The 26,091-nt window shown below is 40.0% G+C and overlaps 2 protein-coding genes across 21 annotated transcripts in view; one reads left to right on the top strand and one right to left on the bottom strand.

Annotated features, from left to right (window-relative positions):
• The window catches only part of RPGRIP1L (RPGRIP1 like), a 142,080-nt gene extending 140,646 nt beyond the window's left edge, over nucleotides 1–1,434 (bottom strand). For 4 of the 13 annotated variants that reach the window (XM_073307594.2, XM_073307593.2, XM_073307595.2 and 1 more), the window contains exon 1: nucleotides 452–1,434. The gene's annotated coding sequence lies outside the window, so the exon portion shown is untranslated. The remainder of the gene's footprint in view (nucleotides 1–451) is intronic. The other 9 variants (XM_073307598.2, XM_073307596.2, XM_073307599.2 and 6 more) reach the window with 5 other exon arrangements.
• The window catches only part of FTO (FTO alpha-ketoglutarate dependent dioxygenase), a 327,030-nt gene continuing 301,577 nt past the window's right edge, over nucleotides 639–26,091 (top strand). For 5 of the 8 annotated variants that reach the window (XM_073307611.2, XM_073307615.2, XM_073307613.1 and 2 more), the window contains exon 1: nucleotides 640–825. In XM_073307611.2, coding sequence (XP_073163712.1) covers nucleotides 784–825 — 42 coding nt within the window. In that variant the 5' untranslated portion in view covers nucleotides 640–783. Of the gene's footprint in view, nucleotides 826–26,091 lie in introns of all 8 variants that reach the window. The other 3 variants (XM_073307614.2, XM_073307610.2, XM_073307608.2) reach the window with 2 other exon arrangements.

The raw sequence follows: 26,091 nt of genomic DNA, 5'->3' as shown, positions 1-26,091 counted from the left end.
AAACCATCCAAGGTGAGCCTCCCTGTCCCGGCTGTTGGTGGCAGAAGTGTGGCCAGGCGGGTCTCCACACTGCCTCTGCCCCTTCTCCCCAAGCGCTGACTTCATGGCTCCCAGGCCATTGGCCAGGAACTATGGCCAATGGGAGCTGCACGGGCAGCTCCTGCAGACAGTGGAGCGCGCAGACCCGCCTGGCCGTGCCTCAGCGTAGGAGCTGGAAGGGGGATATGCCACTGCTTCCGGGAGCTGTTTGAGGTAAGCTCTGGCCGGAGCCTGCACCCCTGACCCTCCTCCCAAGCCGGGGTCAGAGGTGAGCAGGGGAGCTTGGCTGCAGGTGAGTGCGGAGCACCCGCTCAGTTTTCCCCGTGGCTGCTCCAGCCCCAGAGCAACCCCTGCTCCGCCATGTCCCACCGGACCCCCTGCCCAAGGGCGGTAAAGCTCCCTGCGTACTCACGGCCCTGCGTGCTCCTCTCTCCCACGCAGCCGCTCAGACTCCGTTAGCAACGGCCTCTGTTGCTACGCAGAAAGGTCACTTCCTCCTGCTGGGGGCCTGGCGAGGCTGTGCCCCACTGTCTGACGGGAGTTGTAGTTCGGCGGCCAGCGTTCCAGGCTCCCTCCCCCTCCTTCCCGTGTGTCAACCGCGCTGCATCCCGGGAGTTGTAGTCCTGCCAGGAGCGCCGGGCCTGCGCTGGGGCCGGCAGGAAGAGGCTGAAAAGACTACGGGGAGGCCGAGCGTGGCGGTGTGGGGTGCCGCAAGCGTCGGGGGCTGTGCTCGAGCACGGCAGCATGAAGAGGCGAGCAGGGGCGAGCGAGAAAAAAGAAGCCAAGGTACCTTCTCTTTGCTTCCTGCCCCTCCCAGCCTTGTCAGGCCTGCCCCCCGCCCGAGCTCGCCGGCCCGCCCCCAGGCTGGGCTCTGCAGTCCAGGGGAGATTTCTCAGCTGCCGGCGGGGGAGCTCATCACGCCCCCGCGGTTGCCGGAGCATCCTTGCCCAAGCAGGATCCCCCCGCAGCCGGAGGGGACGGTAGTGGGCGCTGCTCCGGGCCGGGACCTCTGGCCCCCTTCCCCGGCTGTGAATTCCTGCAGCCTCCCGCTCGCCCGAGGGACAGCGCGCAGCTGATGATTAAGCCGAAAGACCAGCCCTAGAGCCTGCCCCCTGCCTGCTGGGCCCGAGAGTTAGCGCTGCCGGGGCGTTAGACGGGAGCCCCACCCAGGTGTCCTGGGTTCAAATCCTTCCCCCTGTTCCCATGGCGTTGCAGCGCGCTGGTGGGTCACTATCCACGGCCCTTAACTGGCGCTGTCCGCCCTGTGCTTGGGACCTTGTGTTCAGCAAGCATGTGGCTGCGGTTGATTTCTCCAGTCTCGGTGTCTGCAGGGCAGTGCCCGTCTCCCAGGGCTACTTCCTTCCGCCTCTGGGTCACACAATCGTTTTGATCGCCTATGACGTGCCACTTGCTTACTGTAGCCCAGGAGTCGGCCACAGCTGCCTTGCTTCTAGCTGGGAGAGGTGTGGCCTGAGCACAGGGCCGGGAGCCTGCTGCCTCTGAGTGCTAACCACAGTCCTGATAGTGGCTAAAAGTTGGTGCTGTCCTCCTGCTAAATTTTTTTTTTGTAAATATCTTTGAAATCATATGACTGTTTTTGAAGCCATTTCCAAGGTCTTTCATGGTTTCTGGGCTGCATTCTTAGTGGGAACTTTATAATGTTTACCCAGAGCAATTTTTGTGACTATATGCACATTAAATTGTTTCCCCAGTATCTTCTTACTAAATGGCCAAATAAGTGTGCTTTTGTTTTTCCAGTAAAATATCTCCCCCCCCCCAGCCCAGATGATCCAAATGATTTTATATTAATGTATCTGATAGGAATATTAAGTATTTTATAGCTTCCTGGCAGTTGAATTTTTTTCTTGAATGTGTGTGTATGTTTAATGATATCATGAGCCCACCTTGAAAATTTAACCCAGAATACTAATTTATATAGTTTGAAGGCACTATTAACAATAGTTTTTTGTATGGCTTTCTAGCACCCTCATACAGTGTTTGATTAATATTATGAATCTGATTCTTCTTTATTGGTGATTTTACACTGTTGTAACTGCATTGATTTCATGGAATTACAGCTGTGCACCAGTGTAAGTGAAAGGAGAATATAAGGCCTCTGTATATTTTGTATTAAGTATGTGCAATGTTTGTTTTAAAGCCTAGTTTAGTTAAAGCCTGATCTCACTTATACCTGTGTAAGTTAGGGGTAAGAGGAACTATAGTGCAAGGGATATAGTGCAAGAGGAAGTGTGCACACACATATATCAGTAGAGGCTGAGGTTAGGCCCTACTGATGATCAAGCACTGATCTCCTGCAGCAGGCTGCCTGTCTCTCTTCAAAGGAAGCCTTCACGTACATCATCAAAGTTTTTGTTTTGTGCTATTTTAGAAGAACTCTCCTGCTCCAAGGATTGTGGTGGGATTTCTTTAGAGTATAGTTTCTGTAATGTAATGATTCAATTGCAATGTACTATATGCTTTTGGTCTCCGTATGACCAGTGGAACATTAGTACCCTTCTGCTGAATATTCATATGGGTGCAAAGTGATGCAAACTAGCAGAACTTCATGAAGCTGAACTTCCTCAAGGTGCTGAGTGTCATCAGCTCCAATTAATTTCAGCCCATTATTTGTCCTAAGCCCACCTCTCCTGTCCTGCCTTCACCAAAATATTGCCTTTGTGTGTATTATAGTGGTCAACATAAAAATAGAGCTGTTAGACTAGACATTATTGACTGGTGATTCCAACAGGACAGACATTTTAATTGAGCACCCAACACCTATGAGAGTTTCCTTTCTCTTCACACATAATTTAAATGGAATTAGTCCGATCTGCTTTTAATTTGGGTTCCTTACTTCATTACAGAGTAGGCCATAGTTTTGGCCATGTCGTTTATTTAATTGGACAAAGAAAATATACGCTTTTTAAAACCAACTTTTCCATGCTTGGTTTCAGCCCAGAATCTATTTTTTTCCCCATAAAAGTTTGATTGAATATTTTTTGAATATTTGAAATGATTTTAATAAAAAAAAAAACCCACACATTTAAAAAAAAAAAAAGGCAGGGATTTTTCACCTTCCAGACACCGTGTCTGATTAATAGTCAGTTTTCTTTTAAAATTTAATCCATGGCAAGTATGCATTGCTCAATAAGCAATGTGTGCATTACTTTGTGTGTGGGTTTTTTTGTTTTTTTTTAAAGTTTAAAAGTAAATGTAAGCCTGAGAGGTGCTAAGCACTGGCAACTTCAGTTGGCAGGTAGCATCTTGCAAGAGTAAGAGTTTGTGGGATTAGTAATTAAATTAGGACTGTTTGAAAAATGGCATGCCAATCCCCCCAAAATGTTATTTTCCTTGACTCGAATAAGATTAGCTTGTAGGATGTTGGGGGATGATACTACTGGACCCAATTCAATATTAACCTGCATCCTGTGTAGTCATTTACACTGGTGCAAAGTGGCTGTATAATGCTAACAAACAAGAACTAGTAGCAATGAATCTGTCTGACCATCATTAAATATATATTTGTACAGCACCCAGTACAATTGGCTCTGCAGTTGGGATCATTTGGGGCTATGGCAATATAAATAATAAAATGTATCAACATACAGACATCTGAATGTTCAGAAGGGATTTTAGTGGCGTCTGTGTATATTTTGGTGTGTGATTGTTCCACGCGTGAGCTGCGTTGAAAGGGAAAGTAATAGAGAATTCTTTAGTCTTTGCTAAAATATCATAAACAATTTTATTTTATTTACAAAAAAGAAAAGAAAAAGGAAGTAATCTACAAATAACTATAGTAACACAATGTTAAGGTTGAGATTTCATCCCGTCAAAAGTCGGGAATTCAGTTCCCCATATCATTCTTAACTTGCTGCCAGGCACATACCTCATTTTAATGCCTATTTGGTGTTTTATCACATTCTCACACACCACTGATGTAACCAACTATTCTCAAAATAACATAACAAAGGAGAGGAGTTAAGGTTGATGTTGGAAAACAGTAATCTCTTTTATATGATTAAATATCTCAGCTTTAACATTGCATTGGTATAGTTTATTGTTTATATAATCCTTTAATTTCCCATTTTTCTTGTGTGCATTTTTCTTAATAAAACAATAAAAATGTTAAATTTGTTGATTAAATTTATTTTGTCAGTCTTCTTACAATATCTGTATCTAAGTGAAATAATGTGAACATAACACTTTATATGCACTCAAATAAACCTGTTATGCTTCTTGCTTAGGTAAACAGTGTGCAAGTTTTAGCAGAATCAGCAGCCAATATGCCACTAGCAGTTTTTGTTTTAGTCACATTATTGGCCCCTAACATTATTAATGAGACAGTAATTGAGAAATAGTGTTGATTGTCACATAAAACATGATCTGTATATTGGAAACAACCAGGTAGAGGCCTTGCATATGCAGAATGAAATAAAAGAAGGAATGAGTAGCAAATGTTCCCTACTTTTAAATTCATCACAACCCTGCTGTTTAAATTGCCCCAGCTGTTAATGCTGGAACCATTACAGTAATGGACTCAGCAAATGAAGGAGAACCAAGACACACACACTTTATTACCTGAGGGGTAATTTTCTCTTCATCTGTAATAGCAGCAGTGCCTAGTATTGATCAGGCCATCAAGATACTAATCCTCTGTAAAATTACTTGTTATAACTGAAAATGTGTTAATCCAAATCAGTCTGTGTCCTGACTTTCTACTTACTATTGAATACAGTCTATTAGATGGTTTATTTTTCATTATTTAAAGCCTTTACATTGATAATAGTTGGAGCTTCCTTTGCAAGAGCGAGTGCTTAATCTTCTCTATAGCCCAGGGTTGTCTTTTTGTTTTAAATGGAACATCACCCACTTAATTAAGGAGTGAGTGTCTGTCTTGCTGGTCTGAATTATGATGGTACTTTAGGTCCCCAGATTTATTAAACATGCTGTTTTACACTGTCGTTTTTGTTATAAATAAGAGCAGGCCCATCTTGCCCAGATTAGAAGTTTGCAGGTATAAGATATCAATAAGTGCTAAGAATTTAAGTTACTTGGATTTTTATTGCAAGCTATAGTTTGTTTTGTCGATTGTGTCCTGTAAGGAGAATGTGTCAGAGATTAACGCAAAGAATGTTTTGTATTTTACTGTCTTGAAAATATTATCTCCTAAAGCTCTGAATATTTTTCCACTGTCATCTGTAACTTTACAAATTTGGCATCCGGCCCAGCATCTGGCTGCTGAGTTCCTTCAGTTACCATTGATTTCAGTGAGAGGTGACAGGTTCTGGACTGGGAGTTCGGAGACCTGGTTCTATTCTCTGCTCTGCCACTGACTTGCTGTTGCTTCACCTCTTTTATCCCATGACAGCTTAAAAGGAACAGAGGGAAGGTCATCTCATGGATGGGTAACTGGTTAAAAGATAGGAAACAAAAGGTTGGAATAAATGGTCAGTTCTCAGAATGGAGAGAGGTAAATAGTGGTGTCTCCCATGGGTTTGTACTGGGCCCGGTCCTATTCAACATATTCATAAATGATCTGGAAAAAGGGGTAAACCGTGAGGTGGCAAAATTTGCAAATGATCAAAACTACTCAAGATAGTTAAGTCCCAGGCAGACTGCCAAGAGCTACGAAAGGATCTCTCAAAACTGGATGACTGGGCATCGAAATGGCAGATAAAATTCAGTGTTGATAAATGCAATTTAATGCACATTGTAAAACAATCACAACTATACATATAAAATGATGGGGTCTAAATTAGCTGTCTCTCTTCAAGAATGAGATCTTGGAGTTATGGTGGATAGTTCTCTGAAAACATCCACAAAATGTGCAGCGGCAGTCAAAAAAGCGAACAGAATATTGGGAATCATTAAGAAAGTGATAGAGAATAAGACAGAAAATATCATATTGCCTCTATATAAATCCACAATACGCCCATATCTTGAATACTGCATGCAGATGTGGTTGCCCCTTCAGAAAAGGACAACAGAAATGGTTAGGGGTATGGAAAGGCTGCTATGTGAGGAGAGATTAATAAGACTGGGACTTATCATAGAGGTCTATAAAATCATGACTGGTGTGGAGAAAGTAAATAAGGAAGTGTTATTTACTCCTTCTCCTAACACAAGAACTAGGTGTCACCAGATGAAATTAATAGACAGCAGATTTAAAACAAAAGGAAATATTTTTTCATACAGTTAACCTCTGGAACTCTTTGACAGAGGATGTTGTGAAGGCCAAGACTGGAACTAGGTTCAAAAAAGTACTAGATAAGTTCATGGAGGATAGGTCCATCAATGGCTATTAGCCAGCATGGGCAGGGATGGTGTCCCTAGCCTCTTGTTTCCTCAGAAGCTGGGAAAGGGCGATGGGATGGGATCACTTGATGATTCCCTGTTCTGTTCATTCCCTCTGGGGCACCTGGCATTGGCCACTGTCAGAAAACAGGATACTGGGCTAGATGGACCTTTGGTCTGACCCAGTATGGCCATTCTTATGTTCCTTCGTTGCCTCTCTCTCCCTTTGTTTATTTTATTTATTTAGATTGTAAGATCAAAGGACGGGGACTGGCCCTTTTATATGTATAGTGCCTAGCATGGTGGGACACTGGTCTTGGTTGTGGTCTCTAGACACTACTGTAATACAGATAATTAATAATACTAACTGGTGTTGCAGATGCACACCACCTCCCGAAATGGAGCTTTTTAAAAACAGCAAAACTATTTTAAATTGTTTCAATGTCTGTGGTCCTGCATTGGGATTCATTAAAATGGACACATGCCCTTTTTGGAGTATTAATAAAGTCACTGAGATATTGCTCGTGAGAAATTCTAACAGTTCTTGTTGCAAGATCAGGATCTAGAACTGGAGGATGGATGATTATTTTTAAGAAAAGTGTCTTGTAATGTTGCACAAAGATGATTCACCCTGAGATGTGAGGGGGAAAATCTTCAATCAGATTTCCATTTTTATGCTTAAAGCATCAAGTTGATCTTCACTCCAGCAATGCTTATAGAAGTGTTTACTTTGTAATTATCCCTCTCATTGCTGTTTTTGGTTTTTCTGTAATGGATCCAACTTACATTTTTTTAAAAAGAATCAGCCTTACCAAGAGTGTATTATGTGTGCCTTCTGCAAAAGGTTTAGGCCTTGATCCTGCAACTGTACATAAGCTTCATATGGGCTCTGCTTGGTTATACAGGTCTGCCTGCAAGATGGGGCTAAACAGACGTTTAAAATTCCTATTCATAGGCTAGGATAATTCTTGTATCCCATGCCCATGGGTAATGTATTTAATTACACACATACTTCAGTGTTTGAAGGCCAGCAGCTCCACAGCAATTTCTTCCACATTTTGATACATTTTGAAAAGTTTAGGATTTCTTTCCATTAGTCTCCAGAAAGTGCAGTTAATTTTTTTTTTTTTACATGAGCAAACTATTAGTCACCCAAATTAGTCCCATTGAACTTAAACCAGTGGAATCTCTGAGGTGACCAAAGTCCCCTCGCTGTTACCCCCAGAATCCCTCTTAAGTGTGTGTGTGCGTGTGTTCACATGTGTATGGGGAAAAGTGTCTAAAGTAATTGCTTTGGGTGGGGATGGGGGAACAGCATTCTGACAGAACCCAAGCCTCTTCCCGTGTTCAGATCTGGATCTGATTCTGTGGGCGTACTTCTGGGGAAATGGGGGAATGATGCCAGAATGGTGGCATATCCTTTCATGTGTCCCCTCACGCCCCACACCTGAGCAGATATCCCTTTCGTTTTTTGTTCTTTATATCCACAGATGGGATGATCTAGCCCCATGCCATTTGTTTACTTCTAACTTCATTAGTGAATACCCTTCTTCCATAATCTTCAAGAACACAAAGTAGAGATCCTTAAAAGCTAGCACTGAAATTAAGAAATTTATCAAATCAAATCTCTTGGAACTCCTAGGAAGGCACTGTCCAAAATAGAGCTACACTTATCTGCTCCCTTCTTTTTCAGGGTATATTCAAGGTATTATTTTATGAGTATGGTTGAAAAGGAATTGACCTCTGAAGGATGGTGCAGCCTGTCTGCCTCTTTTCTTTGTGCACTAATGAACTGTGTGAAAGCAGTAGTGGCTAGAACTATGTGGAATATTTGAAATGAAATTCAGAAACCTCTAAATCTGAAGTTAGGGCAAATATGTCTGCAGATTTACCACAAAAGTAAAGAAAAATAAAACCACACCTTGGATTTTTTTTAAAGGAAAATAGAACTTTGGGTGCAAATAGGCCAATTTTCACTCAAAAATGGTCCTCTTTCTGGGCAGGGATAGCACAGTTTTGGTTTTATTTTGATAAAATTAATTTTTGCACTGTGATGGTTGTTCATATAAAACTGAGGTATATTGTTGTGTAATACCAGAAGCAGCCCACAGGAATCTGTCTTCAGATTCTGCATATACAGCACATGATGTTAATGGCATTCCACATTAGCAGCTCCAGAATTGAATCTTCTCCCTTGAAATTAAATCATGATGGAATCACATTGTTTCCTATGGAAACAGTGATAAAACTTTCATTGATTTCAATGGGAGCAAGACTGGGTTCTAATTATGGTTACAGTAATTCATCCATATTCTCAGTTACTCAGTTTACCTTTAATGACCTAGAGCTTCAAAATATTAAGTGATCCTCTTGCCTTCTGTTATCAAATGGGAGTATAATATTGTATTCTATTATATTTGATACTGAACTGCAAAGTATGTTTATGACTGTTACCATTTAAAACATTGTTATGGCATATACTTTATTATGGATTCTTGAAATCCTCTGTATTATAAATGATAGTGCAGTAGTTTACAAAGGAAGGAAACTTTGGACTATTGTGTTTTACTTAAGCAGCCTCTCTTCCATTATACTGCACATAATGCACCCTTCCTAGAAGAATTACATCTCTGTCCCCTAGAATTTGTTCAGTTTCATTTTGCCCTTTTATCTGCTGCTCATCCCACTACTTTTATTTAAGAGTGTAAAGTTACTTTAGTGTAACTGCTGTTGTCACCTTTGCCCTCAGCTAATCAAATAGTTTACCTTGAGGGAAGCATTTATCTCCCACTTTCATTATTATTATTTTCGTAGCTGTAAAGATATATATTTTGTGTCTGCAGAAGGCTGTAACAGTGAAACGAGGTATTGATCTGCTGTATTTGGCAATTTCTTTCCACCTTGCCATCGATATCATGTCAGCCTCTGTCTGTACTGTGGTTGACCTCACAAATAGCTCTTTATGTTCCCATTGGATTCAAATGATATACTATGCTGAAAACTAAATCAATGAATGATTATAAAGTTTTTAGTATTATTTCATGACCCTGAGGCAACTGGTGCTCCATGCATTGAATACTTGAAAGGATACCTAGTATGGTAAAACAGGTGTTGCTATTTTTGTTCTTATAGAGCTGGAAACATCATAGCTTAGGTCTTAAGTAACTGTGCACTTTGATATTTTTGTGATTATTTTACAAGTTGGGTAAATCTGTGTTTAAATTTCTTAAGGGCCTGACTAGAGGCAACTCACATTACTTTATGCCTCCATAAAGGACTGTAGGATTGGACTCCAATGAGTCTTACGGCTACAATGGAAACAATTGAAATTACTTAAGAGCAAAAATTCTCCTCCTCTGTTCCATGCTATGTTGCATATCATGCACTCATTGTTTGCAGAAGTTCAATAGTCTTTAACAGAAGGATGTTAGGAACGTGTATTTTTTGCAGAGGGTTGAAGTGGGAATCAGATAAGATACCTAACAAGGAATAGTAAGCTCATATAACCAATGGGTTTTATAAGTATGTTTTTCTGTCCAGGAGGCAAATATTATTACAGCTCTGTAGAATGTTATCTTGTGTATATACTCTGACCAGTAAGACTATTACATTATCTTTAAAGATGAAGCTAAACTGTGATTTAGCAGATTTAATAGTGTTAAAATTTTAAAATAATTTTGAAAAAATTCATATTAACTCCAAATAGATATTTGCAGAAATGGACAGGATTTTCACAAGCACTTAAATGACTTAGGAGCACAAGCTTCACTGAAAGTCAATGACACCTAAATCACTTAAGCCCAGATTTTTAAAAGTATTTAGGTGTTACTTTGCTCAGTATGAAAAAGCCTGCTTTAGGAGCCTCAGTCTAATTTGGCTTACTTAGGAGCCAAAATCCCTTTTGAAAATGAGATTTAGGCTCTTAAATCAGTTGGGCATTATAACACTGAGTGCAGCACTGCCTAAACACCTTTAAAAATCAGGGCCTTAGGCACATCTGAAAATCCCACCCAATATCTCAAAGCGTGTGGACCTATTGAAATGCACATTTTTTTTATCAATAAAAAAGGTGTTCATAGAACATTGATGGGGGGCTACTTACTAATGATAAATACATGTAAGTTAGTCAAAGGACATTGGTGTTAACTTGGCAGACAATTTATATTGGGTGTTAGCCAGTCTTACCACATGGTAGATCCATGCAAGCAGTTCAGACTATACCAATACCGCTGCCAATGAAAATTGCCTTGGGCAGAATACTCTGATGTTGGGAAGAATGCTTTCACTGCCTGGTGTCTGTGATTCATGTGATTACAGACAACTTCGAAGGGGAGATGTACTATATGTGCCCGGTACCATGTGCTCACCGGCATCGTCACAGATTTAAACCAAAAAAAAAAAAAAAAAAACTTCCATTTTAATAATCCTAAATTCTTCCCAAGCAGCGCAGGTACAACATCAGTGAAATTATTTTACCTGTAAAGTGGGAAGACTGGAGTAGAGCAGATCAGACATTTTCCAAAGGAACATTTTTTCATCAGAAAATGTCTGTTCACCAAAAGCAAAACATTTAGCAGAAATGTGTCAATTTTTATGCAAAAAGAAAAGGAGTACTTGTGGCACCTTAGAGACTAACCAATTTATTTGAGCATGAGCTTTCGTGAGCTACAGCTCACTTCATCGGATGAAGTGAGCTGTTGCATCCGATGAAGTGAGCTGTAGCTCACGAAAGCTCATGCTCAAATAAATTGGTTAGTCTCTAAGGTGCCACAAGTACTCCTTTTCTTTTTGCGAATACAGACTAACACGGCTGTTACTCTGAAACCTGTCAATTTTTATGAAAATTTATTTTGAAAGAAAAATTGGAGTGAGGGGATTTTAATACGGTTGAAAAAGTCTGTTTTAACCTTTTTCAGAACATTTAATTTTTTTGTTTTCAAAATTACTTCTTGTATAAAAATCAAAATTAGAACTAAGTGTTTTTAAATTGACTTGAAATGAGTTGGTTTTTTTCCAGAATTTTGGTTTGCTGGACATTTCATCATTTTTTGTTTCTGTTCTGTTTTGGAATGGAAGAAACTACAAAATCATTGCAATTCCCACAAAATGAAAATCCAGTTCTGCCCAGTTCTAGGTAGGAGCCTAACTGGCACACAGTGCTCTGATACAGGGATGGGTTGTAATGGATAAATACACTGGAATAACTAGTGTTATGTAATGGGCCGTGGGACGTTTACTGCCCATTCACAGCAGGCAGAATTAAAAAAAAACGTCTGCCACCCTGTCCCTCGAACTCAGTTTATCTACCCTGGAAGGGGAAATGGCTGAATCAACCATGCTAGGATTTGAATCTGTGGTAAAAGGGAATTTATGGTTTTGTTCCCCACACCACCCCCAAAATTTGGTGTTTAGTTTATTAGGCCATCGTCACCTGATGCTTCCCTGCTCTGTTTTCTAGAGCAGTGTTTTTCAACCCCTGGGGGTCTGTAGACTGTCTAAGATTTCCAAAGGGGTCTGTGCTTCCATTTGAAATTTTTTTAGAGGTCCACAAATAAAAAAAGCTAAAAACTACTGTCTTAGAGTTTATTGTTGTTAAAAAAGGTATAGATGGTCATATTTGTGCATCTTTTAATCTGTTGTGCTTTCTCTTAAAAAGTTTTAATAAGATGTTGGTTGATAAACTTTCCACAGAAAAAGAACTGGACACATTGGCATTAAGCCTCTCCCATCCTATGAAACTGGATAGTGGATTAGGCACTTGTACTGTTAAGACTTGATCTTGCAAGATGTGGTGTGTTTGTAGTATTTATGTAATTCTGTTTTGCAGGTGGTTCTGCCGAAAATAAACTAAGGGTCCAGTTGTGCAAACACTTATTACCAGGTGTGGTGCTTACTATAGTGAGTAACCCCATTGAAGTAGCCCTGTGAAATAGTCGATGGGGTATTAGTATTATGTATGGTTGAGTCCTAAATGTGGAGAAAAATGTGATGTAAAACAATGGGTTAATGGATACTACAAATGGTATCTCTGCCCCAGTAGTGTGATTCAACTATATACATTTCTTAAAAAATTATTTTAGTTCTGCTAATTAAGGGCAAATATCCCTAGCTTTCCACTTCACCCAGCCTAGGCAGCTGGAGTTGGTGCAGGGAGCTTCTACGTATAAAATTATCCTCCTCCCTAGGCTGTGTAGCAGCTTTCAAGCCACTCTCCCCTGGCTGTTGCAGCTCTGATGCACTAGGGCATCCAGGCCACTACTTCTTAGGTAATGGTGTGGCTAGCAGGTGAATGTAGCAGCAGATTAACAGCACTACCACTCCTCTGTTTGACTTCGAGAGAAAGAATTGTGAAACTATATTCTGCTGTCTCGCAAAGTGTCAACACCTTTGTCAGGTTCCCCTAATCTGTCTTTATATGCTCCCCATCACCATAACACTTGAACTACAGTCTGTCTGTCTGTCTACGTATTACTTGTATAGTTTTCTTTACTGAAATATCTGAGTGTCACAGTTCACAGGGCAATTTCACCTGGGTACTCCCTTTGTGGCCATCAAGAGCACCCATTCTAGGCTTCCAGCTCCTCAGTAGTCACCTCAACTGTGGCAGAGACCCACATCTCCCTCCCTCCTGACTGGGGTTTTTCTAGGCTGCTCCATTTGCTGCCTCCCTGTGATATTCCCACCAAGCCAGACTGCCTAAACAGGCCAATGTCTACTCTATGCTTCCTCTCCAGACAGTAAGAACAGAGTAGTTTCCAGCAGTTACAAGTTACCACATAACTCTTTATAAGCAAGCACATTTATTCTTGAGGTAAAAGCATTACAGAAAAATCATATTAAAACAATAAAAGAACATACATGCATGATTAAAAGCTTAACACAGATTACCTATCAGCCTTATGGGACCCTAGTAGATCAAGTCCTTACAACCCTTTCCTAAGAATTGCCCCCAACTTCGACATAAGGTTCTGTCCATTTGCTGAATCAAAAATAAAGGCTCTGAGTCAGTTTAAACTTGGGCTGTGTATCCAAAAGTCCTATTTTTGTCTGTTAGTCTCTGGAGAATCTAGTTTGAACTAATATATGCAAGTCTCCCAGGAGATAGTATATCTTTCGGGGGTTCAATGTTATTGATTTGCCTTTATCACCACCCACAGTTTTTAGTTCCTGGAGAAGCTGTTGTAGCCTCCCCCATGATTAGCACACAATCTTACATAAACCACTCATTTAAAACAATGAAACCAAAAGATACTACATGGTGTTGCAATATCTATTACAGCTCCCTCTTACTGAGGTTACAGACAATTCCGGCCCACAATAATACGCAAACTTAATACAATAAGGTAATATTGCAGGAAATTACCATATCTGTCACACTGAGGACATTATGATCCTTAATGCATTTATCTTCACAACACCTCTGTGAGGTATGGCTGTGATGTCCATTTTACAGATGGGGAACTGAGGCACAGAAAGACTAAGGCCAGGTCTACACAATAAACTTACATTGGTATAACTATATCACTTGGGTGTAAAAATCCACACCCCTGAGTGATGCAGTTAGACCAGCCTAAGCCACAGGGTAGATAGCACCATGTTGTTAGGAGAGCTTCTCCTGTCAACATAACTACCGCCTCTCGTGGCGGCGTTTTAACTACACCAACAGGAAAAGTTCTCCCATTGGTGTTGTTGTGTCTTCACTGAAGCGTTACAGCAGCGCAATTAAGTGTAGACCTGCCCGTAGTGGTCACATGGGAAGTCTGTGGCACAGCAGAGAACTGAACCTGGGTCTTCAGGCTAACAGTTTAACCACTGGACCATCCTTTCTCTCACTTTTTTCCTTCCCAGCCTGGAGAAGTGGCTTGGTTGTTTGTATATTTTTTTCAGTGGAACTTCACCATTTCCTCTGCAGGTAGGGCCTTTCACAGCTGCAGAGGAATGCTTATGATTTATGCTTTTTTTGTCCTGCAGACCCTTGAAGTGCAGTGATCAGGCTGTTTTCACAAAATCTTTAGGTTCATTATTATTTATAATTAGGTAAATGCTGAACGTGTAACTGATACTATAAAAGACCCAAATAAAGATACACTGAGGAATTTGTGCATAAAGTGTTTGTGTATGAGACAGGCAAGTAGTTTTCTGCCTTCTGAACCAAACAAATAATGATGATTCACTCTCTTTTTAGCTTACAAAGCACACAATTTGTGAATAGGGCCTTTAATATGTCGGTGGCATGACAGAAATTGGTACAAAGCAGTGTCTTGTGTCACAAGTGGGATGATACCAGTGACCCAGCAAAGAGAAACAAGCATGTTGATCTGTTTTGTTAAAGGGCAGTATTTGGCCTCCATAAGTGTAGCGGAGATGGGCTGTTCATGAAAAGGGCATAAAAAAACCTAACCCTTATGACACTTTGTCAGCCTGATTAAATTTAATGTCTGGCATTTGGTTTATGTGAAAGATGGGAGGCATCACTGTATATCTAATAAACAAAGCATTTCTTTTTTTCCATAGGTATTTTATATGTTAATACAGGCAAACCTGAATATGATCACACAATTTAAATGTGCAAACAGAAAATATAAATCTTAGCTGGCAATTGGTTAAAAATATGGTTTATATGTATTATGCAAAATAGTGCAATTTGATTGTTGATCATACTGTGAAAACATAACTCTTCAGAAACAGTGCTTTTAAACAAATATTAAAATATTATTATACTGAACAATTTATAATGGAAATTATGATTTTATAGAACAATGCAACATATTTATTTGCAGTGCTGTAATAGGTATGGTTCTATTGTAATATTAATACACAAATATAAAATCAGCGTTCCAGGTGTTTTTATTAACTCTGATTATAAGATGTCAGGCTCCAGTCTTCTCATATTTTAAAGAAAATTCAATATTTAGAAAACAGTTCAGTATGTGTAATTTGAAAATGACTACAATCTGCTGAGAGAGCCAAATAAATGCTTGTGGATTGTTGATTTTTCTGCTTAACATTTAACAAAAAAAAAGTTTAGGTGCCTTTTTAATAAAGAAAGAAAAAGTCTAGCTTGCTTTAAACAATTGCTGAAAAGCTCTGCTTAACCTTATATTTTGCATGCATTCGTGATTTGAAATAGAAATAAGTCAAATTTGAGGCAGACAGCTTGAATGGCATGCTGTCAGTTTGGCTCTTCATGAATTGGCAATGGTCTCGTTTAGGACCTTCAGATATGTGTCTGCTTGGACAGAATGAGAACATTTTGCATGTTCAGTAGACAACCACTCCTTGCTGCCTCACAATATGCAGTGGTGCATGACAGTTGCCCTTCATTGCTGTCTTCTTAGAGCTTAACCTTTGACCCTCCACTTAGTCGCTGTGCAACGGTTGGAGCAGGCCAAGATGTTCATGAATGACGGGCATCAGCCTGCAATGTGCTTGTCATTATTTGACTGTCAAAAGTAGCCTGCTATTGGGCTCCATCAAGGTTTGAAACCTATGTGCAATAGTCCATATTACTTAACTTCCAGGGCTGTCAACAGGATGATCAAATGTGCATAAAATATAAGTGTGTTGAATACATCTTCAGTCATAAGACAGGAAGAATTTTGTGTGTGTGTGTGCTGCACATATTCAGATGACTTTCACAGGGCCAAGAGGTTGAATCTGTTGCCAGGGTAAAAAGTGAACTGTTGTCTCTTGTGGTCCAAGTTTCAAATAACACAATTTAGATTTGAGCTGCTCTGCCAGTTAAACTCTCAGCTTGTCTTGTGTATCCTATCAGCTTTTCAGCCAGCAGTATAAGCAACTAGATACTAGATCAGTGGTGCCTGAGGTTAACTGTCAAACTGCAATGTTTGTTTTGAATCTCACTGTAATGTAATATTATGGAGGGAGAGGTCAGCGTGTGTGATTTGAAAAGCAGTTGTGAATAGCTGAAGTACTGATTATGTCAGCTACAGTATACTTTAAGGAGTCCAATATAGAAATCTTAATTGATTATAATAAAATAAGAAATCAAAGGCAATATTGAATAGCCATTTTTCTGTCCAAGAGCAGAATACTGTGCATAGAAACTGTTCATATTTAGGAGGGTCATGTCCTGTTTTTAGCATAATATTCACTGTTACTGTTCATGCAAAAAGCTTCTCTACTGCAATCTATTATAATGGATTTAAAGGGTATCCCTATATTTTCTCCCATAACATCCTTGTTTGTATATTTCAAGTGGTATATATTTTCAAAGGAAAATGTCAGATTAACAGGTTTAGATTCAGCATAGGTTCTTTACAATGTAAAACTTTAATCCAAATCAAATGAAATAGCACTATCTTGCCAATTGGTTAAATTACACTCACTGTGCTTATTTGTAAATATTTTTGTACATTTAAAAAAAACTACTCCCCCAAAACCTCCAGGTTTCATAAGGAAACTATAAAATCACATAAAGCTGAATGTTGGCAACTGACTAAGAATAGCAACCCACATTTGTTCACTTCATATTTTTTGTGCCCTTTATGTATTTTCAGAGGCAGCTTTCACTCTCCCTTGTTGATAGTCATTGTCACTTGCAAGAGACCTCTGTCCAAATGCATTGGTCTCAAAAATTAGATCATGGCATGGAGGGCTACATGCAGTCTTCACGCTTCTTCTTGCTGTTAATCTCAAATGCTGGTACTGTCTGATAACAAACAGTCCAATCCTTTTGATTTCAGTATTTGCTTGTGCATTTGTGTAATATCTGAGATGGATTATAATTTTTTGTACATTTTCAAATGTGTGCACACTACAAATGTACATAATTAATTTACCAAGCAAGCTGATTCGTGCTTGTCAGGTTTTGCTATATAGTTATCAGCCAGTACAACCATTTACACTTAAACAGTATTTCATTCTTGTGACCACTAACTTTGCTACTAGTAAATGCCTGTTAGTATGACCCACTTTTTTAAAAGGATGTATAAGTGCACTGAATACATTTTGGTGCAGGGATTAATTTTTGAAAATTGTGTGCATACAAAAAAACCAGCACCTAACTGAGTGCCCAATTTGTGCAGCAGTGGTACTTGCAGACCAGGTATCTGAACATACAGGCACCTGATTTTGGCCTGTACAGTTTTTAAAATTACACCACAGAGTCCCAGCAAAATCAGCTGGACTCTTTCCAGATGAAAGTAATACTGATTCCCATTCATGGTCTTCAGGAACCCAATCCTGCTTCCCGTTGTAGTCAATTGACTTCAGCTGAAACAAAATCAGGCTTGTATTCCTAGTGGGCTCTAGGAGTTTTATGGAGGCCAAATGCTCAGTTCCTGGAAAACAGAAAAGTTTGAAGTCTGTCAACACCAGCCCTTCCAGTTATTCAGAAGGGAAGGTTTTGTATTAACGGTGGAATACCTAGTCTCCCTGGAACCACAATTTAATCACTAGGCAAATTTGACTCATACCTTTATTATTGCTTATTATTTGCATTATGGTAGCATACAGGAGACGTAGTCCTGGACCAGAGCCTCCTTGTGTTAGGTGCTGTACAAAGAGAACAAAAAGACAGTTCCTCTGTGAGGAAAAAATAGAGTACCATCATGCAGTTTACTATGTATGTGCATGCTCACACACATGGATATCATTCAAGTGAAAAAACAAAGTTGTTTGTGAACACTAAAGATCCCATTAGAGTTTTCATAAAGAACTCTGTTTTGGTGTTTTGGCCAATATAGCCTTTCATGATGATGATCTGCATTTATTAGTTGCCACACTGATGGCTTCTAGAACTATTACAAAAAGATATTGAGAAACCAGTTTAGCTATTTTAAAAAAGGTGTGTATATATATATTCCCGTGCTCTGGATGTTATGGTATAGAATGTCATAGAATCATAGAATATCAGGGTTGGAAGGGACCTCAGGAGGTCATCTAGTCCAACCCCCTGCTCAAAGCAGGACCAATCCCCCACTAAATCATCCCAGCCAGGGCTTTGTCAAGCCTGACCTTAAAAACTTCTAAGGAAGGAGATTCCACCACCTCCCTAGGTAATGCATTCCAGTGTTTCACCACCCTCCTAGTGAAAAGTTTTTCCTAATATCCAACCTAAACCTCCCCCACCGCAACTTGAGACCACTACTCTTCATTCTGTCATCTGCTACCACTGAGAACAGTCTAGATCCATCCTCTTTGGAACCCTCTTTCAGGTAGTTGAAAGCAGCTATCAAATCCCCCCTCATTCTTCTCTTCCACAGACTAAACAATCCCAGTTCCCTCAGCCTCTCCTCATAAGTCATGTGTTCCAGTCCCCTAATTATTTTTGTTGCCCTCCGCTGGACGTTTTCCAATTTTTCCACATCCTTCTTGTAGTATGGGGCCCAAAACTGGACACAGTACTCCAGATGAGGCCTCACTAATGTCAAATAGAGGGGAATGATCACGTCCCTCAATCTGCTGGCAATGCCCCTACTTATACATCCCAAAATGCCATTGGCCTTCTTGGCAACAAGGGCACACTGTTGACTCATATCCAGCTTCTTGTCCACTGAAACCCCTAGGTCCTTTTCTGCAGAACTGCTGCCTAGCCATTTGGTCCCTAGTCTGTAGTGGTGCGTGGGATTCTTCTGTCTTAAGTGAAGGACTCTGCACTTGTCGTTGTTGAACCTCATCAGATTTCTTTTGGCCCAATCCTCTAATTTGTCTAGGTCCCTCTGTATCCTATCCCTACCCTCCAGCATATCTACCTCTCCTCTCAGTTTAGTGTCATCTGCAAACTTGCTGAGGGTGCAATCCACACCATCCTCCAGATCTTTAATGAAGATATTGAACAAAACTGGCCCGAGGACCGACCCTTGGGGCACTCCACTTGATACCGGCTGCCAACTAGACATGGAGCCATTGATCACCACCCGTTGAGCCCGACAATCTAGCCAGCTTTCTATCCACCTTATAGTCCATTCATCCAGCCCATACTTCTTTAACTTGCTGGCAAGAATACTGTGGGAGACCATGTCAAAAGCTTTGCTAAAGTCAAGGAACAGCACGTCCACTGCTTTCCCCTCATCCACAGAGCCAGTTATCTCATCATAGAAGGCAATTAGATTAGTCAGGCATGACTTGCCCTTGGTGAATCCATGCTGACTGTTCCTGATCACTTTCCTCTCCTCTAAGTGCTTCAGAATTGATTCCTTGAGGACCTGCTCCATGATTTTTCCAGGGATTGAGGTGAGGCTGACTGGCCTGTAGTTCCCAGGATCCTCCTTCTTCCCTTTTTTAAAGATGGGCACTACATTAACCTTTTTCCAGTCGTCCGGGACCTCCCCCAATCGCCATGAGTTTTCAAATATATAATAGGCGGAAGATAGTACATTTATATTATCCCAGCCTCATCTTACATGTTATAAGGAACAGTGGCTTAAAGCTATTACCTAGCTAAAGCCAGGGTAGTAAAATAATAGTGAACTTGCACCAGTGATTTTAGGGTGGCCAGCCAGGCGTCTGGTTTTCGACCAGAAATCCAGTGGAAAAGGGGATCTGATGGTGTCCAGTCAGATCTACCATCCCACAAAGTCTGGTTACTGGAGGCGCCGAGTAATGACCCGTGCCAGCCCCTACTTAGCTGGGGCCGCCTCCTACCTGCATCAGTGGCTGCAGCTCCCAGCCCCAGCTCTGCAGGGGAGACCCTCCCATCTCGTGCAGGGAGGAGGGGAAAGGGGAAGAGCAGTGAGTGAGGGGTTGAGGGGGAAAGAGGAGCAAACTGGGGGTGGGGCCTCAGGAAGATGGGGCAGGGCAGGAGGTGGGCCTCAGGGGAAAGGGGTGAGGCAGGGGAGTTTCCGGCACTCCTACTAGAGTGTCCGGTTTTTATATATTATAAAGTTGGCAAACCCAGCCTTGTCTGAGATGTTGGAAGAAAAACAACTGAGGACTAATGTAGATAAGTGCCATTGTGATGTGGAGTTCTGTTTTCAGTGTGCACCAGAGTATAAACAAAATGTTTTCAATTCTGGATTTTTTGGAAGGAAAGAAACTTCTGAAGTTGTTGGCATAGTGCAAGATGTTTTGTCTAGATTCTTTCTTCCAATTTCAAGAAGTATTAAAAAATATACATATATGTTTGAGAGGTTAAAGATCTATGGTCCTATGTTGCCTCTTGAAAGAGAAATAAATCCTATTATCCAAAATAAAAGAATGAGAGATACCTTAAGGGAAGTGCTTCGTTGTCACATATATACTCTGCAGTATAAATATCAGCTTGTCTCAAAGGTTGAGACCTTTGTAGTGCATTCTTTGAGGGTACAAACCTGTCTCTCTTCTGGCTTTAATGCAATAGCTGTGAAATATTTGTATTAAGTAAAATAGAGGTTAAGGTACCTTAAGGGCACTGAATTCTTATCTTTTTTTTTTCTTTAGTAGCGGTGGTGTCAACATGTACTAAAATGTGATGACCTACTCTTCTCTTTGATAAAAGGAAAATGACCTGTCTAGTGTGGATGGTGATAGTTGCCCTAGGCAGATTATATTGTCACCTTCTTTACTATCAGCATGTATAAAAATAAAAAAGGCCAGGATATTTCTGTTTACCACAGAAGTATTTGACATTTCTAGCTACTGATAAATATACTCGGGGGTGGAAAGAAAGAACTGGTTTACATTACTAAATAAGGTTGTGAAGAAATGCAGAGATTCTATATTGTGTGAGCTCTTGATATCATAGGACATATGGCATGTACCAAGAGATTCCATCCATTGACCTCAGACTCTCAAGGTTCAAGTTCTGCATTTAACCCTGCTTTTCACTTGTCTTAGGTCTTTTGGTGAATGAACAAAGATTCTGACATCTCTTGAGTCATGGGCTAATGTATATGTTTAAATATTGAACCGAATTACAATTTGTGATTTAAGCAGACGCTATTCTAGTGTAAAAGTATTAGTATTATTATTATTATTATTAAGCAGCACCTAAAGCCCCAACCAAGATCTTATAAATGGAAGCTGTGGATAATAGGTGCATGTTTCTGAAGCAAAGATAACTTGGGGGGGGGTCATTATTTCATATTACTCTGGAATGTAGAAAATTCATGGATGGCAATGTGGAAATAACTTAAGTGTTTAATAAAACTATAGACCTAAGGTGTATCAAAGTAATTCTTGAGGATAAATTGATGAATATTATGCCAGACACACACAAATAAATACAGTGACATAACATGTTTTCCTTTACGGTGGTCATGTACTCTGTCCCAGAGCACTCAAGAGATTAAGGGCAAAATTAGTTCTAAACCCCTGTCTTAGTGTACAAAGGAGGCATGTCCTCAAGGAGTGCTTTGCACCTTACATCAAAAATAGAGGTCTAGCACAACTTCTGTTTTTCAAGATCAGGAAGCTCAAGGATTGCATAGAGCTAGTAATATTGGGAGACAGAGTTAACCCTACATGGTGGGAGTGCATGCTACCACATCTCACAAGGCAGTCCAGTGGCTGAGACTCCTCGCACACTCTGAATCTCCAGAGAGCATTATGCTTGAATCAAGCAATGCCTCTCAGTGTTCCTGCTGAAGTGGTGCACTTCTGCACAATCCCCAGTGTAGGCGTGTGTCTTTAGAGGTGCAGTAGTGTTAAAATATTACTGCTTTTCCTTAATGAAATTTCATAAAGATCTTTTTGATTGATCTTTTATTGAAATATTGTTTAAGGGGGAGTATTGTTAAGTACTGAAACAAACAAACAAAACCCCGATACACTTAACACACCTGTCCAAATAATCAGGATATAGTGCCCAGGGAGAAACATAATGTAGTTTTTCAAACCTGACCATAAATGTAAGTGGTAAGGGGGGGGAAATAAATAAGGAAAATAATATAAGGTCATACGATGGCACAATTTTATCACACCAATTGAGGCTTTAGTATAAATTCAGGATTTAGTCCCTAGCACGTACAATGGGCCAGTTATTCCTTTTCGATGGTGCTATTTTTTTTTAAGCTTTCACAAAAGACCACCTACATAAGATATGTAATTGACTTCTAGGTTCATGTTTCATACTTGAGGAGGCCAAATGTGCATTTTTCTCAGCACACTAAAGATTGCTGAGTGTTTAAAAGGCAAGATGCTTATTTAAGGTGTGGCTGGAGTGTCTAGAATATTACTCATGATATCTGTAACAGAAAATCAAAAAGATTTCACGTCTGTCTCCCCAGAAGATATGGAAGGAGGTTTCAGTAGAATGAAGGCAATTTCTGCAATATTGTGATTGAAGCTCATTAAGTTATCTCTCTTAAGAAGTCCCAACAGTCAATTAGGAAGTCGGAAGGCTTATCAGCCCTGCGTATTGAGCTCAGTTACAACAAAATAAGGTATGATCCCAATGGTGATGTTAACTCTTGCTTGTTGATAAGTAAATCAGGATGCTGAAAACTCAAATGATGACTGCAAGTGTCAAACATTAAATTTCTGTCTTTGAAGCCTGAAGACAAAACATTTACTTCCAGTTCACTCTAGCTATATAGAAAACAGCTGTAGTGGGGAGCGGCTCTCTAGGTGTGAAAAAGCCAAATAAATACAGACTACCGACTGACAAAGGAGCATAAGCAGACATACTACTATTGAAGTCAATGGAGTGGCACTCATTTATGCTGGTGGTGAATTTGCCCCAACTCCATGCTTCCCTTGGCATTTAATGTGATGTCATAATGTCAGTTGAAACAAAATTTGCTCCCTTTCCAGTGAAAAAGTGTTCATTCTGGGGAGAGGTAATGAATTTAATCAACTTCAAAAAGATATGCTATGAGAATTATTTTGGGGAAGTTCTAGGGCTTTGTATTACAGGAGGTCACACTAGATAATCACAATGGTCCCTTCTGGCCTTAGAATCTATGAACTTTCAATAAATCTCTTTGATTGTTAGGAATATAAATAAAGGCAACAATGTAGTCTTCATACCTCTCTGTATACTAATTAAATAATTCATTGGTGTATCAGGCCTCTTCCATCTTAGTGTTACCCAGGCAGTCTTGGGTGTAGAAAACTGAAGACAGCATGGCAGTAAGGGGGTAGAAAACAGCCATTCCCAATCCAGTGATCCAGTTAGCTCTGTACAACTCTTTAGATTTTTATTTCTGCCAGGAAGTGTTGTCTTTGGGGCCTGGGTGTGGAGAAAGGAGAAGTAGATGTGAGAGTCAATGGTGGGGTTAATTAATTTTGGGTGGTGTTGTGCTCCTTTTACAAGGAATTTGCTGCTTTTAAAAAAAAAAAAAAAAAAAGGAAGGTGTTTCATGTATCCAGTAGTTAGTCTTACCAAATTTGCCTTAGATAAACAGATCATGTTACTCAGCCCAACACTACCGATGGGGTTAGTGGAAATGCTGACAATGTCATTTTGTTATTAAAGTGTTTAAGGGAGATGACTGTAGCTCTCAAAAACTAAACATTTTACGTGAGCATTTATTGGTGCAGCCTCTGTTCTGGGATCACGTGGTGTCTGAAATGTTAACAAGAAACCTCATGGAATTTCTACTGACAGCATGTATGGCTTTATGACATTATGCCTGCAAAACTGTGTATGTCACATTTGTAGCTACCTACCAGTGAAAGTTACAGTACATATTGCTGGCGGTAGTTTGAGTCAGATGTAGTGGTTTGATGTTATGCTGCACCTATTTTTACACAATAATGAAATGGCATTTTTAATTTTATCTGTTTCTAAGTGAGTGATACATTTTCTAAATAGAGTAGATTATATAGCAATGTAAAATATAATTTGAAATCTAGTTGGATAGTACTGTTACCAGTGATGAAAAATCACAGATTAATCTGTCTTTATATAAACAGTACCTTTACATAGTAGATATATTGTTACAGTTGTTGTGCTGGCTCGGATTTTCATTCAGTATGTCTACTGCAGTTTTCTCATTTACAACTGTAATTGAGCTCTAGAAGTAGTAGATGGAATTACTTCATCCATTTATTTGCTGAATAGCCTACAGAAACATTAATGTTAATATTATTATCCACTTCTGTACATAACAGTTCATAATATAGAGATATGAATAATATTTTGTACTGTTTAAATTTTATTGGAATGAGATAAATAGAACTAGCACATTTTTTTGGTAAAATATGCAGGGTAAAGAATCATCTCTGGAGGATTAAAAAAAATCTATTCCAGGCTAAGGAAATATACTATGTCCATAGTGTTAGTGCAGTATATGAATACATTAATTGGCCCCAAAATTGCACAGTCAAACACATTTGAAAACAAAATCTGAACATGCATATTACAAATTTCTTATTAAAATGGTTATAGTCTACTAACAGCAGCATGCTGGGAAAATTTAAAAAACCACTGTCAAGAATCGTATATCTCCTTAATAGCAAATAAATTATACATATAATATGTTCAATAAAATTAATATATTTTACATGAGAGAGAAGCACTTTTAACGGTCTTTTAAATGTTACCTCCAACTATGTTAAAATTACAGAAATAGCTACCTAAAGAGGTAAAATAAGTTCCTATCCCATCACCCTCTTCATTCCCCAGTACTGTGTGGTTTTGTAAGTTTTTCTTATAATGCTATTTTACATTGTAACAGGATAGCTGGTTTTAAGACCCTAAATAGAAGTACAAGCCTCTTTTCCTGCGTCAGTGTAATATTGTTACTAGACTATCCTTTCTTAAAGATTCAGAGTTGTTGTTTTCTTCCTAATGATTAGACTGGTCCATTCCAGAATGATCTCAATCTCTCAAAAGCAAAGAGAACTAGAAGCAGGAAGTAAAGCTTCCTGGAGGTGGAAAAACAAAAATTGAAGAGCCTAAAAACCTGGTTTACACTTAAGTGGTGTTTTGTTGTTGTTTTAGCCCAGAAAGGTGGTGAGTAGGCCTGTTTAGAATTCCGCTTGCTCACATGCAGGGTTTACCCTACTGCCTCTTGTGGATCTGGATCCTGAGCCCTCCAGTTCCCCTTGTTTTTTGCCCATACTTGTTGTTCTGAACATAAGATAATTGGAGCATAAATCTTTTTCAAATTTCCTGAATTGTCGGATCTTGTGCAGCTGAATGTAATGGAACACTTAAGAGCCTGAGCTAGTGGAAATAAATGAGTGGGGGAGTAGGTCACTTGGCATCTCTTCGGGTCTGAGGGCTTGTCTACATTACTGTGCGGGGTAGATCTAAGATAATCAACTTCAGCTACACTATTCACGTAGCTGAAGTTGCGTTACTTAGATCTACTTACTGCAGTGCCTTCACTGCAGTAAGTTGGCAGCAGATGGCTCCGCTTGTGCGTCTCGTTCTGGTGGAGTACCAGAGTCGACGGGAGAGCACTCAGCGGTCGATTTATCGTGTCTATATTATGCACGATAAATCGACCCCCACTGGATCGATTGCTGCCTACCAATCCGGTGGGTAGTGTAAACAAGCCCTCAGTCTCAGCTATGGAGAAGACAAGGGGAAAAAAGATGCTAGAGGACCCATTCCATTTTCCAGGGACGAAAGCATTCAACTTTTGCTATCATCCTGGTGAGAGCTGTATCCCCAATCCACTTCCCTCATCGGGTCAGTGGGGGCGGGGGAGGGGGTTGCGTAGTCTGTTCCCTAGTGCATTTCACCTTGTCAGATAAGTATGTCCTGTATACATTCCTGATGATGGGGTGGAAGTCCTTATAAACATTGTATATGTTAAAAAAACATATTCCTAGAAGTGCATGTGCTCTGATGGTTCATTTAAGAGTATGTAGTTAATAAAGATACAGGTATGGTGCATACTTAAAACATGTCTCAAGGTTTTT

The sequence above is a fragment of the Lepidochelys kempii genome, chromosome 12 (genome assembly GCF_965140285.1).
Source record: "Lepidochelys kempii isolate rLepKem1 chromosome 12, rLepKem1.hap1, whole genome shotgun sequence".
NCBI lineage: Eukaryota > Metazoa > Chordata > Testudines > Cheloniidae > Lepidochelys > Lepidochelys kempii.
The sequence above is the reverse complement of the archived record's forward strand: the minus strand, read 5'-3'. Positions and strand labels throughout refer to the sequence as shown.